Genomic DNA, 27,387 nt, shown 5'->3' on the forward strand with positions numbered 1-27,387 from the left:
TATGTGCAGCCGGAAAATTGGGCTCAAGCTTTGTACATGATGAAATGATTAAATGGCTGATCTGTGTGTATTCAGTTTGTCTTGTAGTTTATTTTATTTCACTCATAAAACAAACTAATTTAACTCATTGTGCTCCTCAGTTTCCCCATCGGAGGAATTTCAGACTTTCTAGGATCCTGTAATTTTTCTCTAAAACCCAAATTATGTTTTTTCAACAAAATATATTTCCAGAACAAGCAATGTCGGTCTCAGACTTTCAATTTCTCACACAGAAAGAGTTTAAAGGAAGTGTGTGTGGGTAGTTTGAGGAACTGCTTTTTTTACTTTTCCTTGATGACGACCATTTTTCAGGAATTCTCCGCCCTCCTTGTTTCCCCCCTGATTCCCCGCTCCACCCTAATGTGTCTCACCTGTGCTCAGTTGTCTCCCTGCCTCCCAGTTCACTTTTCTCTTCATGTGACCAGTAAACTTTGTGCTCTAGTTTTTCCGCTCACATCTTCTTTTTACTTCTGCTTCATTCCTCGATTTTTGCGTTTAGGACTTTCAGTTTGACCCGCCTGTCTGCTGACCAACCACAAACTGTAAGCCTGCATTAACTGTACGATTACTCAAGACTTCAGTTCTTTTTTATGGAGCATTTTGAAATAAGAAATCCACACCTGTGCACACTGAGGCTCACATGCAACTATGTTCTTGCATAAAGACGTGTCTGCAAGTTCTTCAGACACGTCTAACGTAACCTGATAGTTTGTACAACCACGTGTTTTTAATAAATTGACAATTATCTTTGCATTTTCTGGAAGCTGTGTATTTTTCTGTATATTCTGCTGTGTGTTAGTTTGACGATCTCTTCCTACTGAAAGCTTTTCAGGGAGGAAGTTAGCCTCAGTATGGGCAGTTGGTCTCATGGTGATGTCGACACAGACAGATTTCAGTGTCAATGTTCATCTTACTGTGTAGAATTCTTTGTCGCTATTCCTAGAAATTTTATATTGATGTAACATAACCTGAAAGAGCTCTTAAAATGGCTGGGGAGGGGTATTTTATCGGTTGCAATCTGTAACTCTGCCACTAGATGCCACTAAATCTCTGCGTTTGCTTTAATATACATGACACATGCTGTGGAAAACTGATCAATCTCTCTGTTCTGTGTGTAGAAATATATTCTGCAAAGACAACTGTTTGAGGAAGCCAAGGGATCGATGATGATGAGGAGGGTGGTGTCCTGGTGTCTCCTTCCTCCTCCTGATGGCTCAACACTGGTAGGGGAGTCCATCTATATGTTGTTGTGGTTGATGATGATGCATGTGTGTGTTAGTTTGCAGAAGAGATTTATTTTTCAATGACACAAAAGGCTGTCCATATATTTCCTATCTCACTTATTTGTCATGGAAAGTTGAAATATCAAATATTGGTTTGAATGTCATCCAGCAACAAGAACGTGATGATGATGATATACAAAGTTATTCTCAGGGATAAATAAAGATGAATGAATAGTTCAACCAACAATAAACTCACACAGTAGATGAGAATTAAGGTGGTTGATGGTTTTAATGACTGTCAACATAAGAATATACATCGGTTTCCATGTTTGTCTGATACTCAGAGAAGATCCGGTGATAATTAACCATGAAAAGATAATAGATGGTAAAAATCAACTCCAGCATCACATTGTTTATTGATGTTCATATTTTAACACAGAAATATTATAACTTAGATACGCAATACAAAATATACGACTTACTGTTTGAATTTTAAAATGTATTTTATAAACATTGTGTTTCTGATATATCAAATATTTTCAGTCTTTATGTAAAGTTGCATGTTTTTAGCGATGGCCTGGACTATGAGGGGGGGGGGGGGGGTAATGTGATTGGGCTGTGATGTCAGCATGATTTGCGGGAGAGGAGGGCGAGGGCTTTGCCGTGGATGGGCTTGTAGAGGAGAGTGAAGCTGGACGGGCTGAGATGGCCGGCGCCCTGTGCGTCGACTTTTCCCATCAACACGTAGTTCTGGCCTGGAAAAGAGACGTTTATTTACAAAAAATGATGTAAGAATGCAATTTTTTAAAATATAAATTGAAATAGTAATTGCAGGGGGCCCAAGTGTATATCTTTTTTCAAAAAGGCCATTGAAAATGTATTAAAAAAATGCAAACACCTCAATGCATCAGTGTTTTATAGAAAAATAAGCCTGTGTCGTATTGTACCTTTGTTGAGCCCGGGGCATTTCTTGCAGGTAGTGGTCAGCTTGACTGACGTGACTGGTCCTGATTTGGCGGTGTTGAGGCGTCCTGTCTTATAGGCCTTGATCACGGACACCTCGATTGTCGCTGAGCCCCTTGGACCAGCGGTCACAGACGTGACCTTACCCGTGATCACTGGATGAGACACAGAAATGTAGGAGAGACAATTGAAATTGCTGGGAAAAAAGATATGTGGCTCTGTTGTAATGACTGAAGTCTGTGTGGTCTAAAACACAAGGTGCATGGTTCAGAAGGAGCGACCAATGCACCCATGGGTTCAAGTGCATTTGTTAATAAAACAACATGGCTGCTGGATGGGGAAATGACAAGTGCACCAGACTGAAACTGGCGCCAGCATCGTGCTTGGTGTGCCCATTGGGGCGTTTGTTGTCAGGCTAAACATCAGAATCAGGTTTTATTGCCAAGCAGTTTTACACATACAAGGAATCTGTTGTGTGTTAGTGGAATTATAAATATAAAAATTACGTTAAACACTAGAGATTGAATTGTGCAAAGTACAGTTAGTTCGTTATTTGCCACAGGAGGTTGAAGTGTCTCAGTCTCAGGCAGGGACACCAGTGCAGTCCAGTGATAAGATGAGATTTTTGTTTATGAAAGTTTGTTTGATAGACAAAATGAGAACCAAGCAGTGAAAAAATTGACATAATTCTACAGAAAGTATAAAGCTGTGAGGATGGAGTTAGTTTTGTTTGGACCAGAAGAGGGCCTGATGTTGTGGCTCACCGAAGTCATGAGGGCAGAAGCTGGTCTGGAGAGTCCCTGTCCTCTTACAGGGTTGTGTGCACAGTGGGTTCAGTGGTAAAGCTGCGGGAAACACACACGGCAAATAACGAGCACATCAACTTGCATCCTACTACAGGCGTGAACTAATATAAACAAAGAGGCAATGAACAGATTTTAAAAGTTAATTCCACTCACGTTTGTTGCTGACGACGGGTTTCTTTGTCACGGTTTTGCCCGCTCCAGGTTTAGGTGTGGCTTTAGGTTTGGCGTTTGGTTTCGCTCCACTCTTGACGGTTGGCTTTACTGGTTTTTTGGCGGCAGGTTTTAATGTAGGCTTGGTCTTCAGTGTAGGTTTACGGGTGGGTTTAGTCTTGATCCTGGGTTTGAGCGTCGGTTTGACGAGCTTAGGTTTGGGCGCGGGTTTAGTTCCAGGTTTAGGTGCAGGCTTTCTCACGGGTACCTTAGGTGTCGGTTTAGCTGGTTTGGGTTTAGCCGTGGGCTTGACCGCCGGCTTGGCGGCAGGTTTGCGTGGCGGAGGTTTCTTCACCAGGGCTTTTTTGGTGGGCTTAGGCTTGACAGGTTTCGGTTTGGGGGTCGGTTTGATTGTCTTTTTCGGCCTCACGCCTGCTTTTTGTGGCGCGGAGGTCGTCTGCGGCCCGTAGATGAAGTCCCCCCCAGCGGTGGGTGTTCGGGAGCCACGGGGCACGCTGGAGTAGTAGGCCATGAAGCCGTCTGAGGTCACGCTGAGGTCGGAGACGAACTGGACAAGAAGCTCGTTCCCGTTGGTCACTATGATTCTATGTGCGGAATAAGAAAAGTGGATGAAGGGAAGGAATAATTTTTCACCTACCTTTGAGCCCATGTTTTGACTTCAACACCCATTTTCTGATCGGTAATCTCACCCTGGTGAACTGTCGCCGCAGAATTTTCCGATTCGTCTCGAGTTGTCCTTTTCTCCTCCGTTAAACAACGCCACGTAGTCGTAGCGACAGTACGTGTCGGGCTCCAGATCCAGCTTTATAAACTTCACCTCGATCACCTGCGAGAGAGGTAGCAACATAAAAGGATTGAAGGATGTGAGCTGTAGCTAGTTTACATGAACCCGGTACAGTAGAGGCACGGGTGGTGGTGGTGGTGGAGGAGAGAGAGAGAGAGGCCTGACTTGTGAAACACAGAAGGCCATTTACTCCCTCGCCCTCGCTTCCCTCTCTCTTTCCTCGCGTTCAATCTCTCGGCACACGTGAACACGCCCGCAGGTTCTTCAATGAACTCTTTCATTTTGAACTTCGTCACGAATCGCACACAAACAACGTTGGAGACGTGAAGTTGAATATTTCCTTCTGGTGGGCCCCCTTCACTAAGATTTGTTTTCAACATGTCTTAGTTGCACCTAAAGTTGGACTGAAATTTTATTTCTTTAAAATGTTTGTACAAGGAAATGAAAACGTTAATGCTCCTGTTGGTGTTTCTTTGCAGGTTTCTTTGCATATACGTTGTTTTAAACACCTGCTGCTGTACATTCAGTGTTGTATTCATAACCAGCTTATACAAAGGAGATTGTATAAGGGGCATTAGTTGTCTGTTTTGCGGATCCAGTTGTGGTGACGGCAAAAAAAGATGCGTAACCTAACCATGGATCTAATTTTTCATAAAGGGAGCATGCACTTTGTAACTCTGACGTTTTACTACGTTGCATGTACTTTACTTGCGTGCACAGCCCCATTCCCCTCGGCACGGCTCACTCACACCTGCAGTTATTGGTTTTCATGCATTCAATTGTTTGAGGAGGCAGAGTTTATGATCTATACTGCAGCCAGCAGCCAGGGGGCGATCAAGAGGTTTTGGCTTCACTTTTGGGAGCTGTCATGTTGTCCATCTTTACACACGGTCTATGATCAGAACCCAAAATTAACATCCAATTTGTCTGGTTTGATGCTCTGAGAAAAAGACGAAAGACTAGCATCAAATACAAAGTCTGTTATGATTGGCTTACATTGCTCGGCTCTACGGAGATGTGCCAGGAGCAGCTGATGCCTGCTGGGTAATTCGAGTTGGGCCAGTTGGGCGTCTTGATCGAGCCCTGGGATTTGGTCAGCCGCCCGCCGCAGAACTGATTCTCTTTGGGCAAAAGAGTGAAAAAGAAGTTAAAAGCTCAAACATTAGATTCAAACCTCTTTCGATACTGTACCTGAGGCAAAAAGAGGAATAAACGCTGCTCAGGTGACGGCTTTGAAGGATCGTGGAAGGCTTTCCCTTTCAAAATACGAGTTATTTTCACCAAACAGAATTGCGTAATAACACCAGAGGAGACGTCAAACACAGAGCTTCCATTTATAACTGGAATCAGAGTGTGTAGCTGAAGCTTCGGGTGGTTCACTAGGGTCTGTGTGTGTGTCCGCACCTTCCACATGTGGCTTCCCTGCGGTGAAGTACGCCAGGAATCCTCTTCCTCCGTTGGACTCGTCCGACACCATGTCCATCATCATGGTGTTGGAGGTGGAGATGAGGGCGCCGGGCCGGAACGTCCCACAGAAACGTCCCAGCTTCTGCACCAAGCGCGTGTGGCCGTTGTAGACGTCCAGGTAGTCGTAGCGACAGGTGGGGTCGGCCTCCATGTCGTAGAGGCGGAAGGAGAGCATGACCACGTGGCCCTCGGGGACCTGAAGGAGGTGGCAGGGGAGGTTAATCAGAGGAAGTAAAGAGGAGAAGGTTTTAGGAGTAAGTGATGTATTTGTAGGTTTTTAAAAGAAATGAACATTTTAAATTTTCTTTCGTAGTTTGATGATGCATTCACGTGCTCTTCTGTCACATAGGAATAGCAATTTCGGTGTGTCCATGTGTTTAGAAGTCGGAATGTGGAAAAAACTTGGACGTTGTAAATAAAATGTGTATTTTTGAAGATGGGGCAGAGTCAGGTTGTAAGTTTGAAGAGGTGAAACTGTTCTGCAGTGAATAACTTGGATTTGGTCTTTTCATTAGTGTGAAATTGAATCCGTTAAATTAATGTTTCGTTTGTTTGGCTGGAGGGCGGCACGGTGGCGGAGCGGGCAGCACCATCGTCCAAAGACGTGCAGATTGGTGTTCAATTAATTAGAGACTGTACATCTCCTACTGTGATTGGCCCCATCTCCCTCAAAGGTTAAACAGTATGGATAATGGATGGATGGACTTTGAAAGTCAGAAGAGGTGGAGAGGTTGCACCGGTTTATCGTTGGCTGATATGAACCTTGTGCATTGTGGGTAAATTGTTGTCTCAATTGCATTTGTTTGTCAAATGATAAATGGTTGTTATTTGTACAGCACACACGTTCATACTGTGCAGCTACACACAGCACATAACTCTATTACATGTCCACACAGCCATCAGGGGCACTTTGGGTTCTTGCCCAAGGACACCAGACTGGGATCAAACCGCTGACCCTCCGGTTAGTGGACAGCCCGCTCTGCCTTCTGAGCCACAGCCAATATGTAAGGATTCCTTGCCAAAGCATTTTGGCATCTGCCACCAAAGCTCCAGCTGGTACCAGTGTTTGGGTCTCACCCCCCCGCAGCGTCTCCGCCTCCTAACCAGTGTGATGATGCAGTGATATATTTTTTTTTGTCAATGACTCACGGTGATGTACCAGGTGCATTTACTGTTGGGTTTGTAGTGGCTCGGGAAGCCTTCGCTGGCCACGATGCCCGAGTCTGTGACCAGGTGGCCTCCACAGAGGAAGGTCGGCCTGCAAAAGAGAGGAGGAGGAGGAGGAGGAGGAAGAGGAGTGAGTGCAACTTCTGACTGGACAAGCAGCAGCGGAAGAAAAAAATGCCATTTCAATAAGCAGCCATAATGAAAAGTATTGAAGCAGAATCCTTCACACACACGTTTACATACATGCAGAGAACCACAGCGGCACAGTCTGTCTCTGTTCCCTGAGTCTGGGGAGGTTCCCAATGAGAGCCCTCCTGGCTTGTGTGTGTGTTTTCGTAAAACCAAGCCAGGAAGACAGTTAATATACAGTAAATGCACTGTGAGCGTTCCCCATACTCAGACTTACCTCGCCACAAGAAAGTTGACACTAGACGTAGAACACATACTTTACTCCAGCAGACGGCCACGTTCAAACGCTACTCGCACATGGAGTTTGGTGACACACACCCTCTCTTTCACACTCGTATAAACACACATCAGAGCTTGGGGCCGGCCTCGGCTTTTAATTTTGCAGCACTCAGGGGCCCCAGACCCGTTATTTTCAGACGTCGGCTGCCCAGGCTTCCGCTCAATTAGTTTTACAAAATCTGTAGCTGCAGAGTTGTTGCACAAGAAAAGGTTTAAATTAATGTGTAGCATTGTGAGGACTGTTTCTGTGATCATCAGCCATATATAGGCCCTCAGGCATGCATGGTGCGTCTGCTGTGGTCGCACAACTGTAAGGCCCAAAAAAACCCAGTGGTGGCGTCCCTCCCTTCTGACCCCGTGGATGTGAACAGCCCACAGGCATTTGTTTGTCTCATGTTCAATTAACACCCTGTGTGTAGGAGTGTGTGTGTGTGTGGACATCCTCCTGCCAGTGTACACACCAGGTCCAGTAACCACTTGGAACTGGAGCTTAAAACTCTCAGGTTGCAGTGTCATTTGGTGTCCTCCTGCCTGTGTGTTTATGGGATGCCAACCACATCTCCCCAACACTGCGTCCTTCTATTTCGACTCGGCGTAACCATAACATCACAACCGGGAGAGGGAGAAAAACACACAGCAGTGGATGGGGGCAGATGTGGCCGTGAAAATGCCACGCTGCATTTGTACATGAAGGGTGAAGGACAGGAGGAAAGGATGCACAAGGGGGACATGTAAAGATTTGACACACACACACACACACACACCCACACACACACTTACCTGGTTGAGTTGTTGTTCTGACTCTGAGCCTCCGTCCATCCTAGAGTCAAAGCGAAAAGAAGCCACACACTCCACACTCTGTCCTCCATCCTGCTGTCCTCCCGGTTTAAGAAAGAAGGCAGAGGAGGAGGAGAAGAGGAGGAGGAGGAAGGAGGGGTAGAAGCAAAGTAAAGGCGTGGAGAAATGCAAAGGGAGGGGAGGAAGAGGAGGGAAGTGGATGTGATGGGAGGGGAGGGAACATGGACTCGGGGCCAAACGTAACGTACGTACAGGTCCGAGCACACAGAGCTCGTTATGTGTCCACTCAGGTTGTTGTTGTTCAACAGGTGGAGACATGGATTATATACATTTCGGCAGGCGAGTGAGTGTTATGACCATAGAGTGTGTATAAAGATGGAGGACGTGACGGCTTCCTAGAGTGAAGCCAAAACAGCTGGATCGCCCTCCGGAGGCTGGCTGCAGTATAGGTCATGAACCCCTTCCTCTTCCGTGGTAGTGGATGGGACATGGACGAAACGAATAAGTCAAAACATACAAAATAAAATAAACAATGGATTCAAAAATCAACATAATATCCTGGCTCCACACCCTGATTGCTACTGCCCAGACTCTGCCGCCGAAAAACGCCAGAACCACAAGATGGCAGCACCCGTAGTGGGATATTTTGGCTTCATATTTGTACAGTGTGAGGAATAAGAAAAGTGTCGTCCATCTTTTACATACCATCTCTTGTAATGGCACTCCTGGCAAGGCAAGTGCTTGTGGTTTTTGCTTTAAACGTATTTATCTATTGAAAGGACTGCAGTGGAACTTGTTACAGACTCATGTTTCCTTCAGGATGTGATCACTCAGATCTTCTTTAAATCAAATTGTGTAAAAGCAGAAAGGCACCAAACCCTCATACAGTTTGATTGATTTTTAAAACAAGTTTAAATAAATAGATAAAACCTGAAATTATAAGGGCAGTCATTTTTTTATTCCAAATAAGACTGAACGGCTGCTCCTGATAACATTTGGGTGAGAATTTTAGAAATAGTTTCTTAATTCATCACAGTTCTGTAACATCGTTTTACCTCCTGTAGCTGTAGCCTAGTTTTTCTTTCCTCATGTCTGAATTTAACTGTTGTTGCTTGTCCTCACATTCTGGTGATGTCGTAAATGTTCTTCATCCCCAACTCTATTTTGAGCTGTTATTTATTTAAGACATTTTGTACGATACTTTGGTTTATTGACCATTTCCTAACTGCAACTCTGAAATACTTTGTTTTGGATCCATTGCTACTGTAAAAATAAGGTAATGTACTGTAACTTTAAATATGCACTGATTGACATCAGCTCTGGCAAAGACACGTCACATAATTTTCATCATTGTTATAATGATAAAGTACAGAGAAGTCAATGAAGTCACTTTGCCTCGACAAGGGCATGTCGTCTTTTTTAAGCTGCGGTGACCACTCTGGGTAAAAGCCGCAGCTACAGAAGGAGACTGTGGTTGTGTGAGGAAAGCAGCTGCCCCGATCTGCTCTCTGCTTCCAGTTCATTCTGGACACTTCTCAGTATCCACGCCAACTAAAATACACTGCAAAGACATGAAATCTGAAAAAAAAACTGACCGTCCTGGAGGACAAAATAAAAGACAGGCCAAGACTTAACATTTAGAGACTTCTCAAGTCAATTTTATTGTCTTTTTTTGTTAAAAGAATTTCACAAAAATATTAAACTGTCGCAGACACCACTGACGACAAGCAGAGAATATCACATCACCAGAACAGTGCCACAGAGAAGAGGAGAGAGGGATAGAGAGAGAGAGTAAACACTGTCCAAACTCAGAAGACATTTTAAAGTTAATGTCCACCTCTTCATAATCCACCGTGAGTGAGCGCTGGCGAAACAAAAGCTCTTCCTCCACTGAAGGCTCCGCAGCTCCTCTGGGTGCTGGCAGTGTGTGTGTGTGGAAAGACTGTCTGTGATGTTTGTGAGATAATCGTTATCTCAGGGAGGCGATTGTTCGTTTCTCCGTTGCGGAGCGGCCGCACGAATGCACATTCTAATTCCCTGCTGTAGAGAAAGCCCACAGTCCAGGTCGGTGTCCTGTCGATTGCCATACTGCCTCCATGATTAACGTGCGTCGCACGAGATTGTAATGTCACAGGGGAAATAAGAAACGTCTTAGCGTTTCCTTTCAATTCATATCAGTACAGAAGAGGATACGAGCATCCTCTCCTGAAAGTATAAAAATATACACAATGTTTACAAAATAACCTGCTTCTCACTGTACATTTACTCTATAGGATGAAAGTCGATGCTACTTTAATCGGGGAAAAGATTTTACTTTATAAAATAATCAGGATTTAAGAGGGAGCAGGATCCCAGACAACCTTGGAAACATTCTGCAATTCACGTGAACTCCCTCCCCCACCCCCATGAACTGAACCCCAAAAAGGAAAGATAAAAACATGGAGGAGGACACTGTGGTGAAGCACATCCATCTTTTTACGTAAATCCGTTGGTTTTTTTTTGTAACAGATTCACCTCAGTCCTCTGTGAGTATTTTACAACTTAAATAAATACACTTAGAACAACGAGAACAGCCGAGAGAGAGAAGAGTAAAGTCCTGATTCTCTCTCTGAAGCTGAGTGTGCACGTTCTGTGTAAGTTCTTCTTCACTCTACCAAGTGACCTATCAAATGATAAACCTTGATGTCCCGGAAGAGGCCGTCTGAACACCTTACATCCTGTGTAATGATGTCACGGGCATCGCTCCTCGAAGGTGCACATTTCCTGCATTTTAAAGTCTAAACGTCATGATGCCGTTTCTTCATGTTTGGCCACCAACTCAGTGACTCATGGCAGACTCCGCAGCCTGTGAGCACGCTGTCTGCTCCTCTGCCATCATGTCATGGCTGCCTTTTTGCCTTTTGGTTCCTTTCTCCTCCTCTTCTTTAACCTCAGGGCGAGTCTCATCCATGGGGGTCTCTGAGAGGTTTTTCTTGCCCCTGCCGGCGCTGCCCTCCTGAGCCTTCTGCTCACTGCACAGCTCCATCTCCAAGTCGAACGGTGCGGCCGGTGCCACGGAGGGGGGAACTTTGCAGCCCGTGCAGCCCTAAAAACCAGAGAGGAAGGTTAGTTCTAGTCTGTTTCATTGGTTAATTACCTCGGCCAAGGAGGTCATGTTTCTGTCTTCGTATATTTGGTTTTGGTTGAGCTGCAGGCGACTTACAGAGATGTTGATGGCTCGTGGCAGGCGTCCTGTGCGGATCCAGGGGTGGACCTGGCTCAGCTCCCTCTTCTGCTCCTCTGAGAACCGAGGCTGATGTTTCTGCATGCTCCTCAAGGCCTCGCGGTCCTCTCGCAGCACTGTCTCCATGTCCCTGTTACACAAGTCAAAAAATACATGGTCACTGAAAACCTGCTGTCTTCCATGGTCATTATTTATGTCTAATGGATGTCGGTTAGTGGTTCAAGGCTGATGTGCAAGATGACGCACAAGATGAAACGATGTATTTTCAAAATTCTACTGAGTATTTTCGGCCTTTAATATCAATATATAGTACACTGCTTGTTAGGGGTAATCAAGAGGTAAAAATACTTCTTAAGAAACAGGAAAAAATATTTCTAGGATGATCTGCTCCCATTACAACTGCCAAGGAGGTTATGTTTTCACCCCTGTCTTTGTTTGTCTTTTTTTTAAGATGTTTTAAATGGCATTAAAGCAGATGACAGAGTTATGCGCACTAATGAGTGACCTTCTCTTCTTACCTGACTGGCAGCTGATACGTCATCATGACCTTGTCGTCGGTGTTGGCCATCAGGAGCCAGATGGGGTCCTGGAGGACACACTTGATGAACTGCTCCTCGCCTCCATCTCCCCCTGCACTGCTGCTGCCCCCTGCTGGCTGTTTGCGGGAGTGGTCGTTCTCCGATGAGTCGATGCTGCCAAAGTACTTGCTGGTGTGGCTGCCCTGACTGCTGCCTGCATAGACGGGGAAGTTTAAAAGTTGATTAATAACGGTCATTGTCATTAATTTTACAAAACACGGAATAACCTATAAATACATGATTTTTTTTTGGGGACTGAAATATATCTACTTACTGTTGCCGCTGGTGCCAGAGGAACTGCATCCATTGGAGCCGGAGCCTGAACCCGAGGACCTGGTTCCCGAGAACCCTGAACCAGAAGCTGAGCCGGTGCCTGAGTGGGAGTCCTCCTGCAGCAGCAGGTCCAGCAGGTCGCTGGAGGTGGACATTGCATCCTGGTTGGACTCATTAGCTTCACCCTGATGAGAGAATAAACAGGTAAGTTTTCATAATCTTCCAAGAAATAAGAAAAGGACAAGTTATCCTGAACATGTGTTGTACTTACATTCTCATTCTCCTTGGAGGTAACATCAGCGCTCCTCTGATTGGCAGAGCTCGGTCCCCCAGCAGCACCGCCCTGTGCAGAGGACGTGGCTTGCTGTGATGCCGCCAGGGCAGAGGCAACCTCTAACCGGTTGCTTGGCGTCTCCTCCAGCTGCAACAAGTTGAGGGGGGAGGAGCATCGGGACTGGAAGAGGGGGGACACCGCGCCCTCGCGGTCCACTGGCGTCTGATTGTAGGACTGTGGTGTGCTGCTACGAGACGGGACGCAGCTGCCGGGAATGGGCACAGGGCTGGAGATGACAGTGGGGATCATGGCTGGGGCAATGGCTGGGGTGGCACTGGGGTATGTGAAGTTAGGATTGTAGAAGTGTCCTGGGGTGGCACCCGGCTGAGAGATGGGCGCTCCCATCTGGGGGAAAATGTAGTTGGGAAGAACGAGCGCCATCATGGGAGGAACCATCTGGGTCGGGGGGAAGCGTGAAGGGTCTGGGATGGGTAGTGGCTGAGTGAGCGGTGGGTATACAGGGTATATTGGAAGCATACCAGGAGCGAAAGGGGCGGAGGGAATGCTGGCCCGGGAGCCTACAGAGTGCCAGGACGAGGAGTTTGTCAGGGGTCCATGTGGCACGTGGAGGGGCATGGGGGCGGCGCTGGTTCTGGGGTCTAGCCGGCTCCCGCTCATTCCCAGAGAGCTGTGCTGATCAGATGACTCCTGGCACTTAAGTCTTTTTCCTCCGCGGCCTCGCCGGTGACCGGTGCTGCCTCCTGCAGCGGGGTAGTCACGGGAACAACGCACTCCTGGAGAAAGAGAAGATTTAAAAAATAAAGCAAAAATATTTTCCACTGAACATTTGTTTTGCTTATTTTACAACAATGAATAAATTTGAACTTTTAATCTGATATAGGTCTGTTAGAAGTGTGTGTGTGTGTGTGTGTGTGTGTGTGTGTGTGTGTGTGTGTGTGTGTGTGTGTGTGTGTGTGTGTGTGTGTGTGTGTGTGTGATAGAATGGTGGCTGCAGTGTGCCCCTACCTCGTGACAGTGGGTTGGCAGCAGGGGTGAGGCACCGCACAGTCGAAGACGCCGTCTGATCGAACACGCGCAGCTTGCTGAGGTCATTGAAGCGGTCAAGGAATGCCTGCTCCTCCTGCTGGGTGTGGGCAGAGAGCACCTCCTTCGTCAGACCTAGCCGACCTCCTCCTCCGCCCCCACCAACACTGCAGCTTCTCCGGCTGTCCCTGTCTGGCTGAGCAGTTTGTGTGAGAGGGCTCATGGGAGGAGGGGGTGCGGTGGCTGTGCTTGCGGGAAGCATCAGGCTGCCGGTGGGCGGTGTCGGCATGTTGAGAGAACGAGGAGGGGCTAGCGTGGGAGTTGTAGGTGTGTCCTCCATGACGATGTCTGTGATAAATAGGAAGCAGCGTACGGAGAGGTGTTAGAGGTTCTGTAACTTTTAGAAGAAGGAATATCAAACTCTTCCTCTTACAACCGGAAAGTTAAAGACAGCAATAAAAAGCTTCAACACTTTGACCTGGTCTGGAATGACCGGCAGCTAAGATATAGAAGGTAGTAGATAAACTACTGCATTAGTAAAAGGACTCTTGTGTACTTGATTTAAGCATTTAACACAATCCAGCAAAAGTTGAAACAAAGTGGAAACTGTGTTTGAGGTAAAATCTGATTAGACAAAAAAAGACAATCACTTTATTTGCAGTTAATCACAAGATAATTGAAGAAAATATGCAAACAGTATCACAGTATGTTACAGCTTAACATTAATGCTTCAAGGAATTGCCTTGAAGCATATTGAAGTCCTTTTAAATTCAGTCTGAGACATGCAAAAAGCCTCCATACAAACCTGATGAAAAACAGAACTACAGCGAACAGAAGAGTGTTGATGTTGCCCACCTGACTCGGGAGGCTTCTTGTCACCCACATGCACGATGGTGCTGCTGAAGCTACACTGGGACAGGACTGAGGCTACACTCTCTGCCTTTGTGGCCATGGTCAGAGGGGGCAGAGCAGGTGGTTCACCTACGAGGTTAACTGAACCACAGACAAAAAATTAGTTAATGTGTTCTGGGCGGACACAGGCACAAGCCTTTTCCTATCGGTAGTTGAAGAAAGTCTGAGCAAGCGTCCGAGTTCCACAGATAGAAATAAAATAAAAAAATATTTGTAGATTTGAAACAGAACATTAAACGATCAGCATAGAGCATGAACAAAGCTTTGTAGAGCAAAAGCAAAATTAAAAAAAGAGGAGCAAATAAAGAAAAAAATCCTGCGGTGAACACATGTTCAGCATTCTTAGGAGTATTTTCTCCACCAACATGAACTGCATTACTGTGACTTACAAAATAAAACCAGCACAACAACCCACACTGCGTCAGCGTAATAAGCGTAATTAAAAAGCACCTTTGTTGTTGCCGCTGGCTTCCTGCTGTTTGTCATCGTCAGATGTACTGGAGGCCGTGCGGGAGGAGCCACACTTTCTCTTAACTGTGTTGGGAATGTTGCAACTGTCCAAGTACCTGCACAAAGGCAAACATGTTGTTGGATGAGTAAAGTGACAAACAGAGAGGTAATGTATGGCATCAAGATTTGCACAAACACACACCTTATGATGCTGTCCAGACAGTTGATCTGCTGGTAGGAGTAGCCGGTTGGCGGCTCCTTCTGTGCGATCGGTGCAGGGACTAAAGCTTTGGGAGGTTTTGTCATGTCGGCGATCAAACCTCTGATTGGGTCGCTGTTGATGGCTCTGATGTTTGCTGTAGCTGGATGAAGAACAAATACGAACAGGAGGTGAATACTTGATATATAGTGATATATTTTTACGATTCCTTCTTTGTAGTTTAATTCCCAGTAACAGGCAGGTTTTGCATGTTCTTTAATTTTGTGTGTTCTCCATTGGTCACCACAAAAATTCTAAAACCAGAAACATCCACCTGTTTTAAATTGTCATGGAAATTGTTTCTGTAGTTTTTAAGTAATCCTGCTGACAGAAAACAACCTTCTTGGCAGAGGAAATAAATCCTACTGTATGATAGACATCAGTTATCTGTCCTTTTTACTTTACCTGTGTTGGCGGTTTTTCTGGGCGTCGGACGATTACGGGACTCGATGAAAACTTGCTGTCCACTCGTCTTGACCATGTGAACGTCTTTGCAGATCTGCTGGAATGTCATCTGGAGAAAATCATAGCATAAGACGCGGTTAACTGGATGCTGCATGACATCGGCATGGACTTCAGCTTAATTGACATTTTCCTCATGTTGAATAAGAAATTTGAAAGCATGCATTTTAAATAGGATGTAACATGATAATGAAAAACGACTGAAGTATTTGCTACAGTGTGCGTTTAAAAGGAGATGACTATGTTGTGTAAGTGTTTGTTGTCCTCTACATGTCTTGTAGAGCATCATTGTTGTATGAGCTCTATCCCCTGACCCTGTGCCTGTGTTGTCGCTTAAACTCACAGGCTTTTGTAAAGCAACAGCAACAACTGCCTTGTCCATGGCCGGGCCGTTGCCGTCGCTGGACGAGGTGGCCGAGGCACTATGGTGCTGATGGCGTGACCGGTGGGAGCCCCGCGATCCACTGGACCCGAGCGAGCTGTAGCCCTGGGAGCCGCCGCCGTGCACTGGCTGCCCAAGGAGCCGGTGGATCTGCTCAGTCAGCTGCACGATGTCGGGCGTGGTGGTCTGGCTCTCGCAGCCATGAGGCATGGTGAACACGTCTTCATTCAGAGGGCTCCTGGAGACAGGAAGAACACAATTATTCTTTATTCATATTAATTCAAAACAATTTTTTTTTTTATCTTAATACTTTCAAATTCAAGCAAGTTAAATAACAAACTTACGTTCTGACTTTGTGGCGCCCTACGACGAATGCCACCTTGCGGCTCCAGGGGTTGACAAAGGAAGACCAGCTGGTGTCGATGGTCACATACTCCCCGCTGCGGGCACACATCCTCAGGGGCGAATGGTCGAATGGCTGCCCTGCGAACTGAAAGACTGAAGAGAGACAACAAAGCAGAAAATCAATGAGAAAGCTGCTCATTTTCCAGTAGATAATGTGTGTGAATGATTCAGATTTCAGAACTAAAGAGACTCACTCTTCTCGTGTATGGCCACCATTAGTGGCCGATCCTCTGGGTGGATGTAAAGCAGGATGGGGGTTCCCACCAAGTCCTGAGGAAGGTAACCCAACAACGGCACTGCCCTGCAAACGCAACATATTTACACAGCATTACATAATGATAACACATCTTTTACTGCTCTCTGAATTTCAATAAACTGTCAATGGTCTGATATTCTTCGTGCAAGTAATCATTGCTCAATTTTGAGATGCAACAGAAGAACTGACCTCTCATCAACCTCCTGGAAGAGGCAGCTGGGAGTGTGACTGGTTGTGAAGATCCTCTTGTCTGCTGGGATACGAGGAGCTGGACGGCACAGAGGACACATATACAGATCAGAAACATGTATATCTAAAGCAGAGGTGAAAATAGGTGATAGCTGGTAAATTCCAAAGGGTCTCTGTCTGCTTCACAAAACAATACGGTATAGTATTAAATACCTTCATATCCAGAGTGGACCCTCTCTGCAATAAGCAGGCAGCAGGGCTGTGGCTCAGCAGTGTCAGAGTCTTGAAGAGTGAGCTGGTACGGCGTGAGGCGGAATGGGTAGTAGCGCATCTCGCCGCCCTGCACCCGGTTAGCACTGATCCGACAGAACATGGACTTCTCCTGAGGAGATACTGGAAGGAAAGAGGATGTGAAAGTCAGTACAGGAAAAGGTACAATGAAATTCAGTAAAGCCCTACAAATTCATCCTGGATATATCTTATCCACACCAAATCTTCCCATTTATTAACCCTTTCCCAATTTCCCCTTGTCTCAGCTCACCGGAACCGATGCAGGAGGCCCAGGAAGGAAGGCGGCAGGGTGCTGTGCCGCTGTAGAAAGTGCTGACATCCTGCGGAGCCAACAGCTCAGAGAACATAGTCCCCTGAAGACAATCGGACTTGCAGCGCAGCAGGGACGAGCCCTGGGGGGATACGTACACAACCTTCCCTGACAAGAATGACACGGCCATGGAGAACGTGTCCTGGAAAAAGCAGAGAAAGATAAAGGTATTTAGAAAGACGTACTTTCACCAACAATCTGTCGATTAAATCTTTCTCTGGGCACAGTGGGTATTTGGCAGCTTAGTAGTGAAATAGATTCTGTTACTGAATAAAGAAAGCGTGAAGAAGTGTGCTTCTGAACATGAGCCAAGTTCAACTGAGAAAATAAGGTTTTCAAAAGCTGTTAACTGAGTGTTTAAGTGTGTGGATTGAATGTTTGCATATAACAACCAGTTACATTTCATACCTGGTGGCCGAAAAAGGTATGAAGAGTTATAAAGTTATGAGAAAAATGTCAGTAGCTCATTAAGCATATTAAGAAAAAACTTACGGTGTTTTTGAGGGTGTATTCTGAGGTGATGTTATCAAGCTCCTCGATTGTGAAGGTGGACAAATCCAGACTGCAGCCTTCACACTCCTCCACACTCCACTGGTGGTAGTACTCCCGGTTTGCTGCAAAAAGTGAATACAAGTTAAAGTGAGATTTCAATATAAGAAAAAGCTCAAAGACACAAAATATACATCAACTAAAAGGGCTGGGGCTTGAAAGCCATCACTTCACAGAAACACATGCACTGCCTCTTAGGGCAGAGAAGAGGAAACCTACAGCAACAGATGCTCACCTCTGACTTGTCGGACACACTGAAGTGCGTATTTCAGTGCATTTAGAGTGCTGGAGTGACCCTTTGACTTTCGCTCAGATGGCAGACGGAGCTTCAGCTCCTTGATGGCCTTCATTAGCTCTTTCTGGGTCTGGGCCCTCGCTGACTGGTCGCTGCTGCAGCCGGAGGTGCTGTAGGCCACGGAGCAACTGGGAGGTGACAGGCTCTGGGAGTTGGAGCTGGAGAGAGAGAGGAATTAACATTTTAATCAGACAAAAAAGGTGCTGGTTATGTCTATGTCACTGCTGTATTGACTGATCTCCGCAGCGGAGTTAATACGCTTTACTGCTTCTGTCTGCTGCACCCGGCTGCCCCACCTCTCGCCTGAATAATAATTAATAAACTGCTAGTTTCTATCTCCTCTCACCTCTTGTTGCTCTCTGTGGTCTCCAGCATCATGCCTGAGTCCTTGCCATTCGACGAGCTGTGGGAGCTGCTCGTGGACTGGCGCCCACGTGAGCCGCTTCCCCTCTCCATCCCGCCTTCGCTTTCCCGCTCCCCAGAGTCGTTACCGCTGGAGAGGCCGTCCATATCATCTGAGTTGGGACCCCTCTGGTCTCTGGATGAACCTCCGGATCCCGACCCTGCACTGGGAGATGAGCCTCCACGGGCTCCGCTCCCTTGCACTGGGATGGTGATATTGGCACTGGGCTGACCGCCAATGGTTTTCATAGAGTTAAACCCTTCCGACTCTGCCTCCTGGTCATTGTTTTTCCCGTTGGCCCTTGCAACCCTCCCCCGAGTGCTGCTGCTGGCCATTAATTTTGAGTTTTCATAACTCATACTAGAGTAGGATGAGGCTGGTGCAGCTTGATTAAGATTTCAGCTGAGGAGTAAAGCAGGAACGACTTAAATCTAAATTTAAGTGGTACTGTGTATCCACAGGTAGATCATAGTGGAAGGATGTTTATTTTAAGAACCATGGAGAGAATTTCATGTCAAATCCTGACAAAAAACTGTTAAATGTAAGAGTTTCAGGCCATGAGCCCTTTGTTAGGGGTTTTGAAAATGGCAGCAAAATCTTTCTTGTTACGAAACAGCCTTGGCACAAGTGCTCCGACAGATGGGACGAGAGCTTGTGAAGGAGAGTGAGAAAAACAGCTCTGGGTGAGAGCAAAAAAATTATCCTCGCTCTGTATCTGGTCTTCTCGCCTCTTCGGAGATGTATTGCTCTTGGTGCTAGAGGCCACCTGAGATGACAGAAAAATGGAGAAGCAGAGAGAGAGAAAGAGGAATATATTAGCTACAAGATTACAAAATGCTTGCTATGGCCTTGTCGGTACATCTCAAGGACTTAAACTATGAAAAGAGAGAAAAATAAATGCTTATCAGTTTATCGTGTCGGCCTCCAAGTAAGATTCAAATATGACCATGAGATGTTTTTCCCTGCCTCGTGGTGAAGGCTCTATGTTTGTCCGGATGTAAGTATGTGTGGTTGTTTACCTTATACCTGGATTATCAAGAAAATCACTTTGAGTAGATAATGCAATCTCCTCCTATGTGCATGCAGCAAGTGCGTATGCGTGCATCTGAATATAGAAGCACAGGAAGTGTCCTAATGCCTCAATTACAAGTGACATTTGTCGTCATAGCTTAGTCTCCCTTTACCCAGACGACAGTCAAATCAAACAGAACCCCAGGAGCAGGGAATAAAGCTTAACATGAGAGGGCTGCTATAAATTAGGGTTTGCTTTGTGCAAAGTGTCCTGCGGTATATATCTGTGCACCACCTACGCAAGTAAACGTCTAGTGCTATTTATTTCTTGGGTAAGAAAGACACTCAATTAATCCTTTAAGCCCTGCAAACGCAACTAGAAGACAACACAGAACGGTCCTCAGTCGCCAAACCTTTACATTTTTATACAGAGCTGTCTCACAAACCCCTATTATCTTCCCCTTCCCACGCCAGGTGGGCTGTGATGCTTTTGATGCAGAACTCGCTCAGGACAGGTTTAAGTATGTGCCTGGTGGCTCGTACACACCGCAGTTTCCTGTGATGATGCAATAACCCAATATCGGCTTAGTGGACAGGTTCAGAGCAGCCGTCACCAGCTGGATATGGCCTATTATTCCTGACAGGTGGATAACAGGTATGGACGGCTAATGACGATTGCAACTCCTGACACAGTGATTAAAATAAACGTAGTAACTCTGGAGCGGAAACTGGTGGATCAACTGCAGGGATTTGAACTGGGACAAATTCATGTGACGCTGTATCAATGTGACCAAGGTGCCTCCTCTCCAGTCACGTTAATGCTAATCAGCATTATGTTTTGTGACATGGATGATTATCAATTGCACATGGCAAATCGTGTGCGCACTGCAGCCGAACTGGGCGGGGGAACATAATATGCAAGCAGGGTGTGAGTGGGCGTCGTGTCAGGCTGGCAGCCATGCATACTTCTATGGGTGACGGCAAGGGCATATGGTGGTGGATGTAGGAGGTGGTAGTGGTGAACTGGCCCAACCACCCACTTGCTAAGCCAACTGTAGTGGGCCATTTTCTTGGAATGGGGGGGTGCCCCCTTTTCATTAAATTCAATCCATGTGCTGTAACACTGCTGCAGGATATGTCATAAATCCCGCCTCCTCCATCTTAGCGTATGGGACATCGACTTAACTAAAAAGTCAAAGGACAGGTTAAATCCATTTTTCTCAAAGATGGTTTATTTCAATTTAAGTAGTTCTTAACACACTGATTTTGTTGAAGGGTTTTTGATGCAACTAAAAAGGGGGCGAAACATCATTATTGATTGAACTAATGTTTTAAATCAACAAAAGCATCTCTGTGGTTGTGAACGAGATGCAGGAGACAGACTCCGGTGAAGTCATAGTTATTGTTCTCTGGGCTCGGCTCCAACAGTTGGCCACAGATATGTAAACTATGATTGGTGATGACAATCAAGTGTTCATCTGATAAGAGTTACAGTACACAGGCAAGGCAGTGACGTACTTTGTTCAGTCACTGTAATTACAGTGTACTAGTCAATGAATATAATTACTGACAAAGGTGAGGTCCAGTAATTTCTCAAGTGTGATTATATAACACACAATAACATATTTCAAACAGAAACAGTGGATCCTACCTTTATAAAACATAACATTTAATAAACCTCATCTACTGAGTCTGGCTGGTGCACTTAGAGCCCTAACGAGTCGGTTAATTGATTAACTGATCAACAGATACAACATTTTTTAAGGACCTCAGGCTTGGAAAGAGTTGTGCTGGTTATAATCGACAAATTTTGTGCTGCTTTGAGACTAAATGAATAACAGATTTAACCAGAAAGCAGTCAGCAGGTTTTAACAGTAATGGAAATCAACAGTATTGCAGCCCTAGTTCCAGTCCGCATAAACTCGATGTGACGAAAAACAACCACAGCAGAGAAAGCTTTAACTTCCGTGTGAGTCACCAGCGATTTACCAGAAAGAACACGAGCTGCGGCAAGAGGAACAAAGTGCTCCACAGCCGCAGCAAGTACATCATCACGATACCGAGACAAAGCGACGGTCACCTGGAATTAACACAAGGAAACACGAGACGCTTCCCTGCTGCAGGAAGGTGCGGCGCGACATCGACGAGTCTACAAATCATCCGCAGCACAATAGATACATAAAAACAATTACAAACTAACGCAGCTGTGATTCTCTGCTGCGTGGACGCACCCTGCTCCGTGCACTCGCTGGGAGGAGGCGCGCGCACAGAGACCCGCCCCCGCGCAGCTCTTGCTGTGTACATGCTGCACGTGTACGGAGCGGTGTTTCCCGCACGCCTGGCCGGCCGCTGATTGGTCGCCGGGCCGGACCAATGAGAGCGCTCGGCATGCGGAGGGAGACGGCTCTCACACGCTGGTCTCAGCTCCGCCTCGGGCTCTGACTGGTTCGACATGCGGGGCGGAGCAGCTGATTCACGATCAGCTGCAGCGCCCCGCACTGAACATCTTGTACATTTGTGAGACACGCGATTAAAGATTGTGGTGAAAATAAAATACAACAAGGCAGGGCCACACCACTTCTTAAAGCAACATTACAGCATACTACGCTGTTATTACTCAAACATTTATACACATTATAAATACACTTAAGGTGGATCTTCTTCCCTTTGGCTGTAGTTTGCTCTGGTAAAATAGAAACACTGAAATGCAGCTGAAATCTGAGGTCTTTTGATGTAATTACTGTAAAAAACAATGTTAATAACTTCCATCTGACACCCTCTCTCTCTTAATCTCTTCTTTCTTCAATTAATGCTTAGAACATTTATGTTAAACATAGATTGTTCTCATAAATATTTGTTATTTTGTGGATGTATTCTGTTCGTGCTGGGAGGGGCATCTCTCACTCGAAACTCTCCCTGGGGTTTTTGCATTTTCCCCCACTGTTAAAAGGGGATTTTTGGTAGTTTTTCATAGATTGTTTAGCCCCATGAAGTGAATTGTGATGTGTGTACATGGACTATACAAATAAGTTTGAATGATTGCGTTATACCTCTTTTACACCAAAATTAGCAGGTATACGTGGCTTTTAAGTGACTCCTTTCCGATTGCAAGAGGAGGAATTTCCCTTAGTGACTGTTAGTGGGTTTTTCGACAACTGGAAATAGGCCATATGAAGATTAGCTCCCTGGTGGAGATCTGGTTCGTGACACAACCTTCCTGCATGGCACAAAATCTTAAACCCCATCCTCAGAATTTAAATCCTCCACATGACAAACCAGCACCCCTAAAGGGCTGGGGAAAGTTTCAGATCCTTTACCTTCCTTTTAGGAGCGATTAGAAAACACAAAACATGAGCTAAAACACAAGGAACAACAACACAGCCTCTGCCATGGTTGAAAGTTCAATTCCCACTGACGTCATTCAGACATGGGGCCACTGATCCATTCTTCCACCGGCCAGATGGGCTGATTAAGAGCCCAACAGATTAATAAACCAGGTTAGTTAAAAATGAAGTGAATTCTGGACTGGTTGTGGCACAGCCTCACGTGCACATCAATCAAAGCTGCAGCACTTTAAACATCATCCAAGTTGTAGAAACCAACGTGCCAGAAAATGTCAAAGCATTTTAATGAGGTAACATTAAAATGCGGTATAAGCTGAGTCCTGTCCAATTCTTTCTACCACCTGGATGTATGTTATTCAGCAGATACTTAGCAGACATTTCAAACTTATATTCATGTTGGCCTTCTTCCACAACATCTACCAGCAGTCTCTATGTCACTGTACCACACATTTTGTTAACTGGGTAAGTGGCTAATCGGGTCATCTCCTGGGGTAGTGACAGCTGATGTTCATGGTTTTGGCTGGAACTAACTACCAACAAAAAACAGCTTAGGATGTTGTGTGAACCCACTACATTAGCATGCTTGATAGACGAGTGGGAATAATCCACCTGTAACCACTTGTCCTCAGCTTTTTGTTTTTGAGAACCGTGCCATGATTAATTTTTTTTGAGCAACAAATAGAGCTGCAAAACAAATAGCAATTAAATGTGTGACGGCCTACTTTTGTGTTTGGGAGCTGGGAGTGACTGATTAGAGGACTTTTTTGAGTGTATGGTTAGTTAATTGTCTGAGAGCATTCCAAACACCATCACTGATGATCATCCCCCCCATCTCTTTATCTCTCTGTCCCTCTTCGCTGAAATTTATTTTAGATTTCTGCAACTTTTAAAGGCCAGTAAAGGTACAAACATTTCATGTCATTTCTCCATCCCACCTCTACTGACACACATACAAAATGAATGGTGCTGGTGTCAAGTTTGTTTGGCTTATTCATACGCTGGAAGTGTCCCCTTCATGATGCCCACCCACACGATGGGCTCACATTGGGTGGCGGAGAGTTTCTGCTTTCTGTTTACAACTTGGTCAACATTTGCCTGTGTAACCCTTTAGAATATGTATGTACAGCTGTTTTGCGCACTTAGCCACTCAGCAGTGTGAAATACTTGCAAAGACCTGCAGGGCTACATCAGTGCAGATTGAGCTCCTGTGGTCTTTGTGAGCCCCATGCTGTGTGGGTGTATCAACAGAATAAAACAAGCTGTAATGATGCCTGATCATGCTTTCACACATCAGGAACACAGGAGCCTCTAGTGAATTATATTTATATATATATTTTTTTTATTATATTATCAATTTTGTAAGTAATAAATAATCAATAAATCCAAAATATTTCAAAATAAAAGCTGAACACTTAAACAAGAAGAAAACGTAAAATAAGAATTCATGATAAAGAAGATATTAATCTATATAATCATTTCTGCACCGTTGTTTCAAATACATGACGCATGTTTGCATTTTACAGACACTAACAAACACATGCATCCACTCTGCAGTGTGTGATGGAGGAGGAGCTACTTTCAATGTCCAGTATGATTATTGTAATGAAGACACTATAACAAATATACACATTTCAGTAATTCCAATCAATGACACTGCAAATATAAAGGAACAAGATCAGGAAATTAAAAAAAGCCTCTAAAGAAGTTAAGTGTTGTTAAAATAACATTAAAATACCTGATGTTGCTTCAGTGGCAGCAGTCAAAGGTGTGAGGAACAACTAGGTAATAAATCTCATATGTTTAAAAAATAAAAGGCTGAACATTATAGATGGGATGGCCATGCATCTGAAGGGGCGTGCCCTCATGTGTATGAGGGAGCAGAACATAAACCTGATGGGAACAGGCGGCGTCACGTTGGCACTGATAACAAACCGATCACGAATGAATACAGATCGAGTTAGTGCTTCACTTAATATCAGGCAAAACAATCATCTGCAGATAAAATATAGATAAAATACAAAACAGTGTGAACCTTTCCACAGGGAACAGGCCTGTCACTACATTGTTCAACACATGCGTGTCCACATGCGTGTCCACCCCATCACGAGCCCAATCCGTCGATTGAAGTCAAATGTCAAAAAATACGTGCATAAACGCCACAAGTACATTTTAAGACATGTTAGCTAGCAACTGTTCACTTTTTTTTTTCTTTTACTTAAAAAAGCGTAATAAACGTGTTCTCATCCTGGAGGCTGTACGTTTACGCGCACTGCGTACGCAAAGGGTTAAAACACATTTACACATTGCACGTGTTAGACTGTTAGCATTGTTGGATGTTTTCACAGCCGAGTATGAATTTGAAGTTGTTTACTAAGTAATACGAGTTAAAATAAAAGAGTGACAGCTAAACGTGCTAAACTACACGGTCGCATAAAAGACGCATAAAGAGCAGAAGCTTACCTGGAGTAAGTGTGAGAACGTCGCGAGCAGCTTCGTTACTCCACCATGACAGCACAGTGAGTGACAGAGAGGGACAGAGACGCAGTGTGAATCCTGACCCGCTGTTTTAGCGCTGCGCTCTTTTCTGTTCCTTCTTCTTTCGCGTCCGCCTCCCCGAACACCGATCTACACGCAGGGACACACGTGCCGGTGCAGGGACTGGCAAGTGCTGCGGAACGCGCCGCCGTGATTGGACGACGGGGCGGTTGTGACCCCGCCCCGCGGCCGCCCCCGGCGCGCTCTGACTGGCTGGCGAGGGGCGGGGCCGGCCGCACGGGGCCCGGCGCTCACGTTGTAGTGAGTATGGTCCCGGCTTCAAACACAGGGACATGAGGGGGCGGGGCCAGCACACGCTGCTGTGGGCCAGCGGGGCTGACCGTAAGTGACGGTGTAAGCGGCGCACCGGGATTTTAGTGTGAGGAGGAGAAAGCTTATGTTGTTGTACTGATGGTACGGTGGAGAGGTTGTGCTTCGTCTGGTTATAATACTGTATTAATAACAATGATGCACTTAGCTGGTTATAACTGCATAAATAACAGTGATGCACCTATAGCTGGTTAAACTGCATAAATAACAGTGATGCACCTATAGCTGGTTAAACTGCATAAATAACAGAAATGCACCTATAGCTGGTTATAACTGTAACAGTGATGCACCTATAGCTGGTTAAACTGCATAAATAACAGTGATGCACTTATAGCTGGTTATAACTCTAATAATAACAGTGATGCACCTATAGCTGGTTAAACTGCATAAATAACAGTGATGCACTTATAGCTGGTTATAACTCTAATAATAACAGTGATGCCCTTAGCTGGTTATAACTGCATAAATAACAGTGATGCACTTGTAGCTGGTTATAACTGTAACAGTGATGCACCTGTAGCTGTTAATAACTGCGAAAATAAGCAGTTATATTCTTTGGTTTCGACTTTGACCAAATGACCAAACATCATCCAGTTATACACGGATGAAGATGCAGCTGATCATACATATGGATCATACGTTTTTTTTTCAGGTAATTGCTATGCATTTCTATTATATTTTTTTATTTATATTATATACAAATGTTTGACCCTCTCCTCATGTTACCCCTGAAAGTTAAGTGAAAAGCTTTTTATTATTTTCAAATGACAGGTGAATTCATTTGTGACACCGAATGAATGTGGACACTCTCCTGCCTCTCCTCTACCTTTTCGCCTCAGCACAGGACCAACGCAGGGTTGTATTGCACTGCGCCTTTATTTGGTACTTACGGCGGCAGCGAGGCCATGCATGCACTTTTCAACGTGCTCCGAGTCCGGGTGACGTCGACTGTACTGCTTTCCCTCTCTGAAGGCACGCGGACGGAGGGGTGGTTGTTGGCTGGCTGTAAACAGAGCAGATGTAGGGCACATGCCAGAGGCTGCTGGTACATTTTATCTGCAGGGGGGGTGGAGAAGGAGTGCAGGCCAAAATACAGAACGTACTCAAACCATTATCTGAGCACACATCTAATAATGTTAGTTACAATAGTGCTTTGAAATTAAAAAAAGGGCCTCTGTTTGTACGTGCTACACTCAATCGTGCTTTTGTATTTGTGTTTGTGGTGAGTCATCAGTGTTGAGTCTCAGCAAAGATGGCCATGTTCTGCATCTGCATGGGATCCAAGCTTCTCTTCTCTCAACGTTATTTTTTCAATTACTCTGAATTTTCTTTCTGAGCTTTTGGGAAATAACTCCCCAGTGACTCCACATGCAGTCCAACCCAATCCTGCAATGGTTTATACAGTGTATAAACATGAATAGCTAAAAAATATTATAATAACACATTCTAAATTTCAACAGGAACAGACTTATTTGCAGAATTGTGTATGAACAAAAAAGACATCAAATCCAATACAAAAACATCACTATAGTGTGATAATGTATGTAAATGTCCATAATTCATCATGAGCTGTTCCTCTAATAGAAGTTAGTATTAGTATTATTATTATTACAAGTGGTGGAAATTATCTTTCAATCAATATTTAGTCATAATTACAGTTAAAAAGAAAACACAAATCACAACACTTAGCTGTTTTATGTGGCTGTAAATGGAACACGAGTTTAGA

The 27,387-nt window shown here is 45.1% G+C and overlaps 4 protein-coding genes and 2 long non-coding RNA genes across 8 annotated transcripts in view; 3 read left to right on the forward strand and 3 right to left on the reverse strand.

Moving 5' to 3' along the window:
* Positions 1-72, forward strand: part of LOC117752076 (transmembrane protein 272-like) — a 3,750-nt gene extending 3,678 nt beyond the window's left edge. Inside the window, exon 6 of the mRNA XM_034569235.1 lies at positions 1-72. This exon is cut by the window's left edge and continues 189 nt beyond it. The gene's annotated coding sequence lies outside the window, so the exon portion shown is untranslated.
* Positions 1-10,204, forward strand: part of LOC117752052 (calpain-5-like) — a 26,060-nt gene extending 15,856 nt beyond the window's left edge. Inside the window, exon 11 of the mRNA XM_034569187.1 lies at positions 9,811-10,204. Coding sequence (XP_034425078.1) covers positions 9,811-9,852 — 42 coding nt within the window. The 3' untranslated portion in view covers positions 9,853-10,204. The remainder of the gene's footprint in view (positions 1-9,810) is intronic.
* Positions 1,669-8,010, reverse strand: pcolceb (procollagen C-endopeptidase enhancer b). The gene is made up of 9 exons (XM_034569200.1): positions 7,869-8,010; positions 6,603-6,711; positions 5,391-5,649; positions 4,983-5,107; positions 3,892-4,028; positions 3,185-3,786; positions 2,990-3,070; positions 2,210-2,380; positions 1,669-2,017 (listed from the first exon to the last, which is right to left on the reverse strand). The coding sequence occupies exons 1-9, from the start codon at positions 7,955-7,957 to the stop codon at positions 1,887-1,889; spliced, it is 1,704 nt and encodes a 567-aa protein (XP_034425091.1). The 5' UTR covers positions 7,958-8,010; the 3' UTR covers positions 1,669-1,886.
* On the reverse strand, positions 9,517-18,948 carry per1b (period circadian clock 1b). 3 transcript variants are annotated; one of them, XM_034569160.1, is made up of 19 exons: positions 18,385-18,948; positions 17,979-18,196; positions 17,687-17,808; positions 17,135-17,336; positions 16,807-16,986; positions 16,594-16,672; positions 16,343-16,449; positions 16,088-16,241; positions 15,705-15,981; positions 15,305-15,413; positions 14,843-14,996; positions 14,641-14,756; positions 14,134-14,271; positions 13,261-13,626; positions 12,232-13,028; positions 11,962-12,145; positions 11,628-11,841; positions 11,089-11,239; positions 9,517-10,971 (listed from the first exon to the last, which is right to left on the reverse strand). In XM_034569160.1, the coding sequence occupies exons 1-19, from the start codon at positions 18,798-18,800 to the stop codon at positions 10,705-10,707; spliced, it is 4,251 nt and encodes a 1,416-aa protein (XP_034425051.1). In that variant the 5' UTR covers positions 18,801-18,948; the 3' UTR covers positions 9,517-10,704. The 3 variants fall into 3 exon arrangements, with proteins under 3 accessions (XP_034425051.1, XP_034425050.1, XP_034425052.1); XM_034569159.1 differs by having other exon boundaries at positions 14,843-15,002; XM_034569161.1 differs by lacking the exon at positions 14,134-14,271 and having other exon boundaries at positions 14,843-15,002.
* Positions 18,939-26,759, forward strand: LOC117752084. The gene is made up of 3 exons (XR_004611982.1): positions 18,939-19,045; positions 20,679-20,681; positions 26,746-26,759. It is a non-coding gene; the product is annotated as an uncharacterized LOC117752084 (long non-coding RNA).
* On the reverse strand, positions 19,047-25,446 carry LOC117752083. Its single transcript, XR_004611981.1, has 2 exons — positions 25,257-25,446; positions 19,047-19,207 (listed from the first exon to the last, which is right to left on the reverse strand). It is a non-coding gene; the product is annotated as an uncharacterized LOC117752083 (long non-coding RNA).
* Positions 26,760-27,387: the final 628 nt, after the last annotated feature.

The sequence above is a fragment of the Hippoglossus hippoglossus genome, chromosome 18 (genome assembly GCF_009819705.1).
Source record: "Hippoglossus hippoglossus isolate fHipHip1 chromosome 18, fHipHip1.pri, whole genome shotgun sequence".
Taxonomy (NCBI): Eukaryota; Metazoa; Chordata; class Actinopteri; order Pleuronectiformes; family Pleuronectidae; genus Hippoglossus; species Hippoglossus hippoglossus.

What these genes read in the sequence shown, in the direction of transcription:
- pcolceb (XM_034569200.1), bottom strand. Translation starts at nt 7,957, where the DNA reads ATGGAGGACAGAGTGTGGAGTGTGTGGCTTCTTTTCGCTTTGACTCTA. An exon ending in TGCGGCGACAGTTCACCAGG is followed by an intron (nt 3,787 to 3,891) that starts GTGAGATTACCG and finishes TTCCGCACATAG; the next exon opens with AATCATAGTGACCAACGGGA. An exon ending in ATGCCCCGGGCTCAACAAAG is followed by an intron (nt 2,018 to 2,209) that starts GTACAATACGAC and finishes TCTCTTTTCCAG; the next exon opens with GCCAGAACTACGTGTTGATG.
- per1b (XM_034569159.1), bottom strand. Translation starts at nt 18,800, where the DNA reads ATGAGTTATGAAAACTCAAAATTAATGGCCAGCAGCAGCACTCGGGGG. An exon ending in CTGTTGCTTTACAAAAGCCT is followed by an intron (nt 15,414 to 15,704) that starts GTGAGTTTAAGC and finishes GATTTTCTCCAG; the next exon opens with ATGACATTCCAGCAGATCTG. An exon ending in CAAGAAGCCTCCCGAGTCAG is followed by an intron (nt 13,627 to 14,133) that starts GTGGGCAACATC and finishes TATTTATCACAG; the next exon opens with ACATCGTCATGGAGGACACA.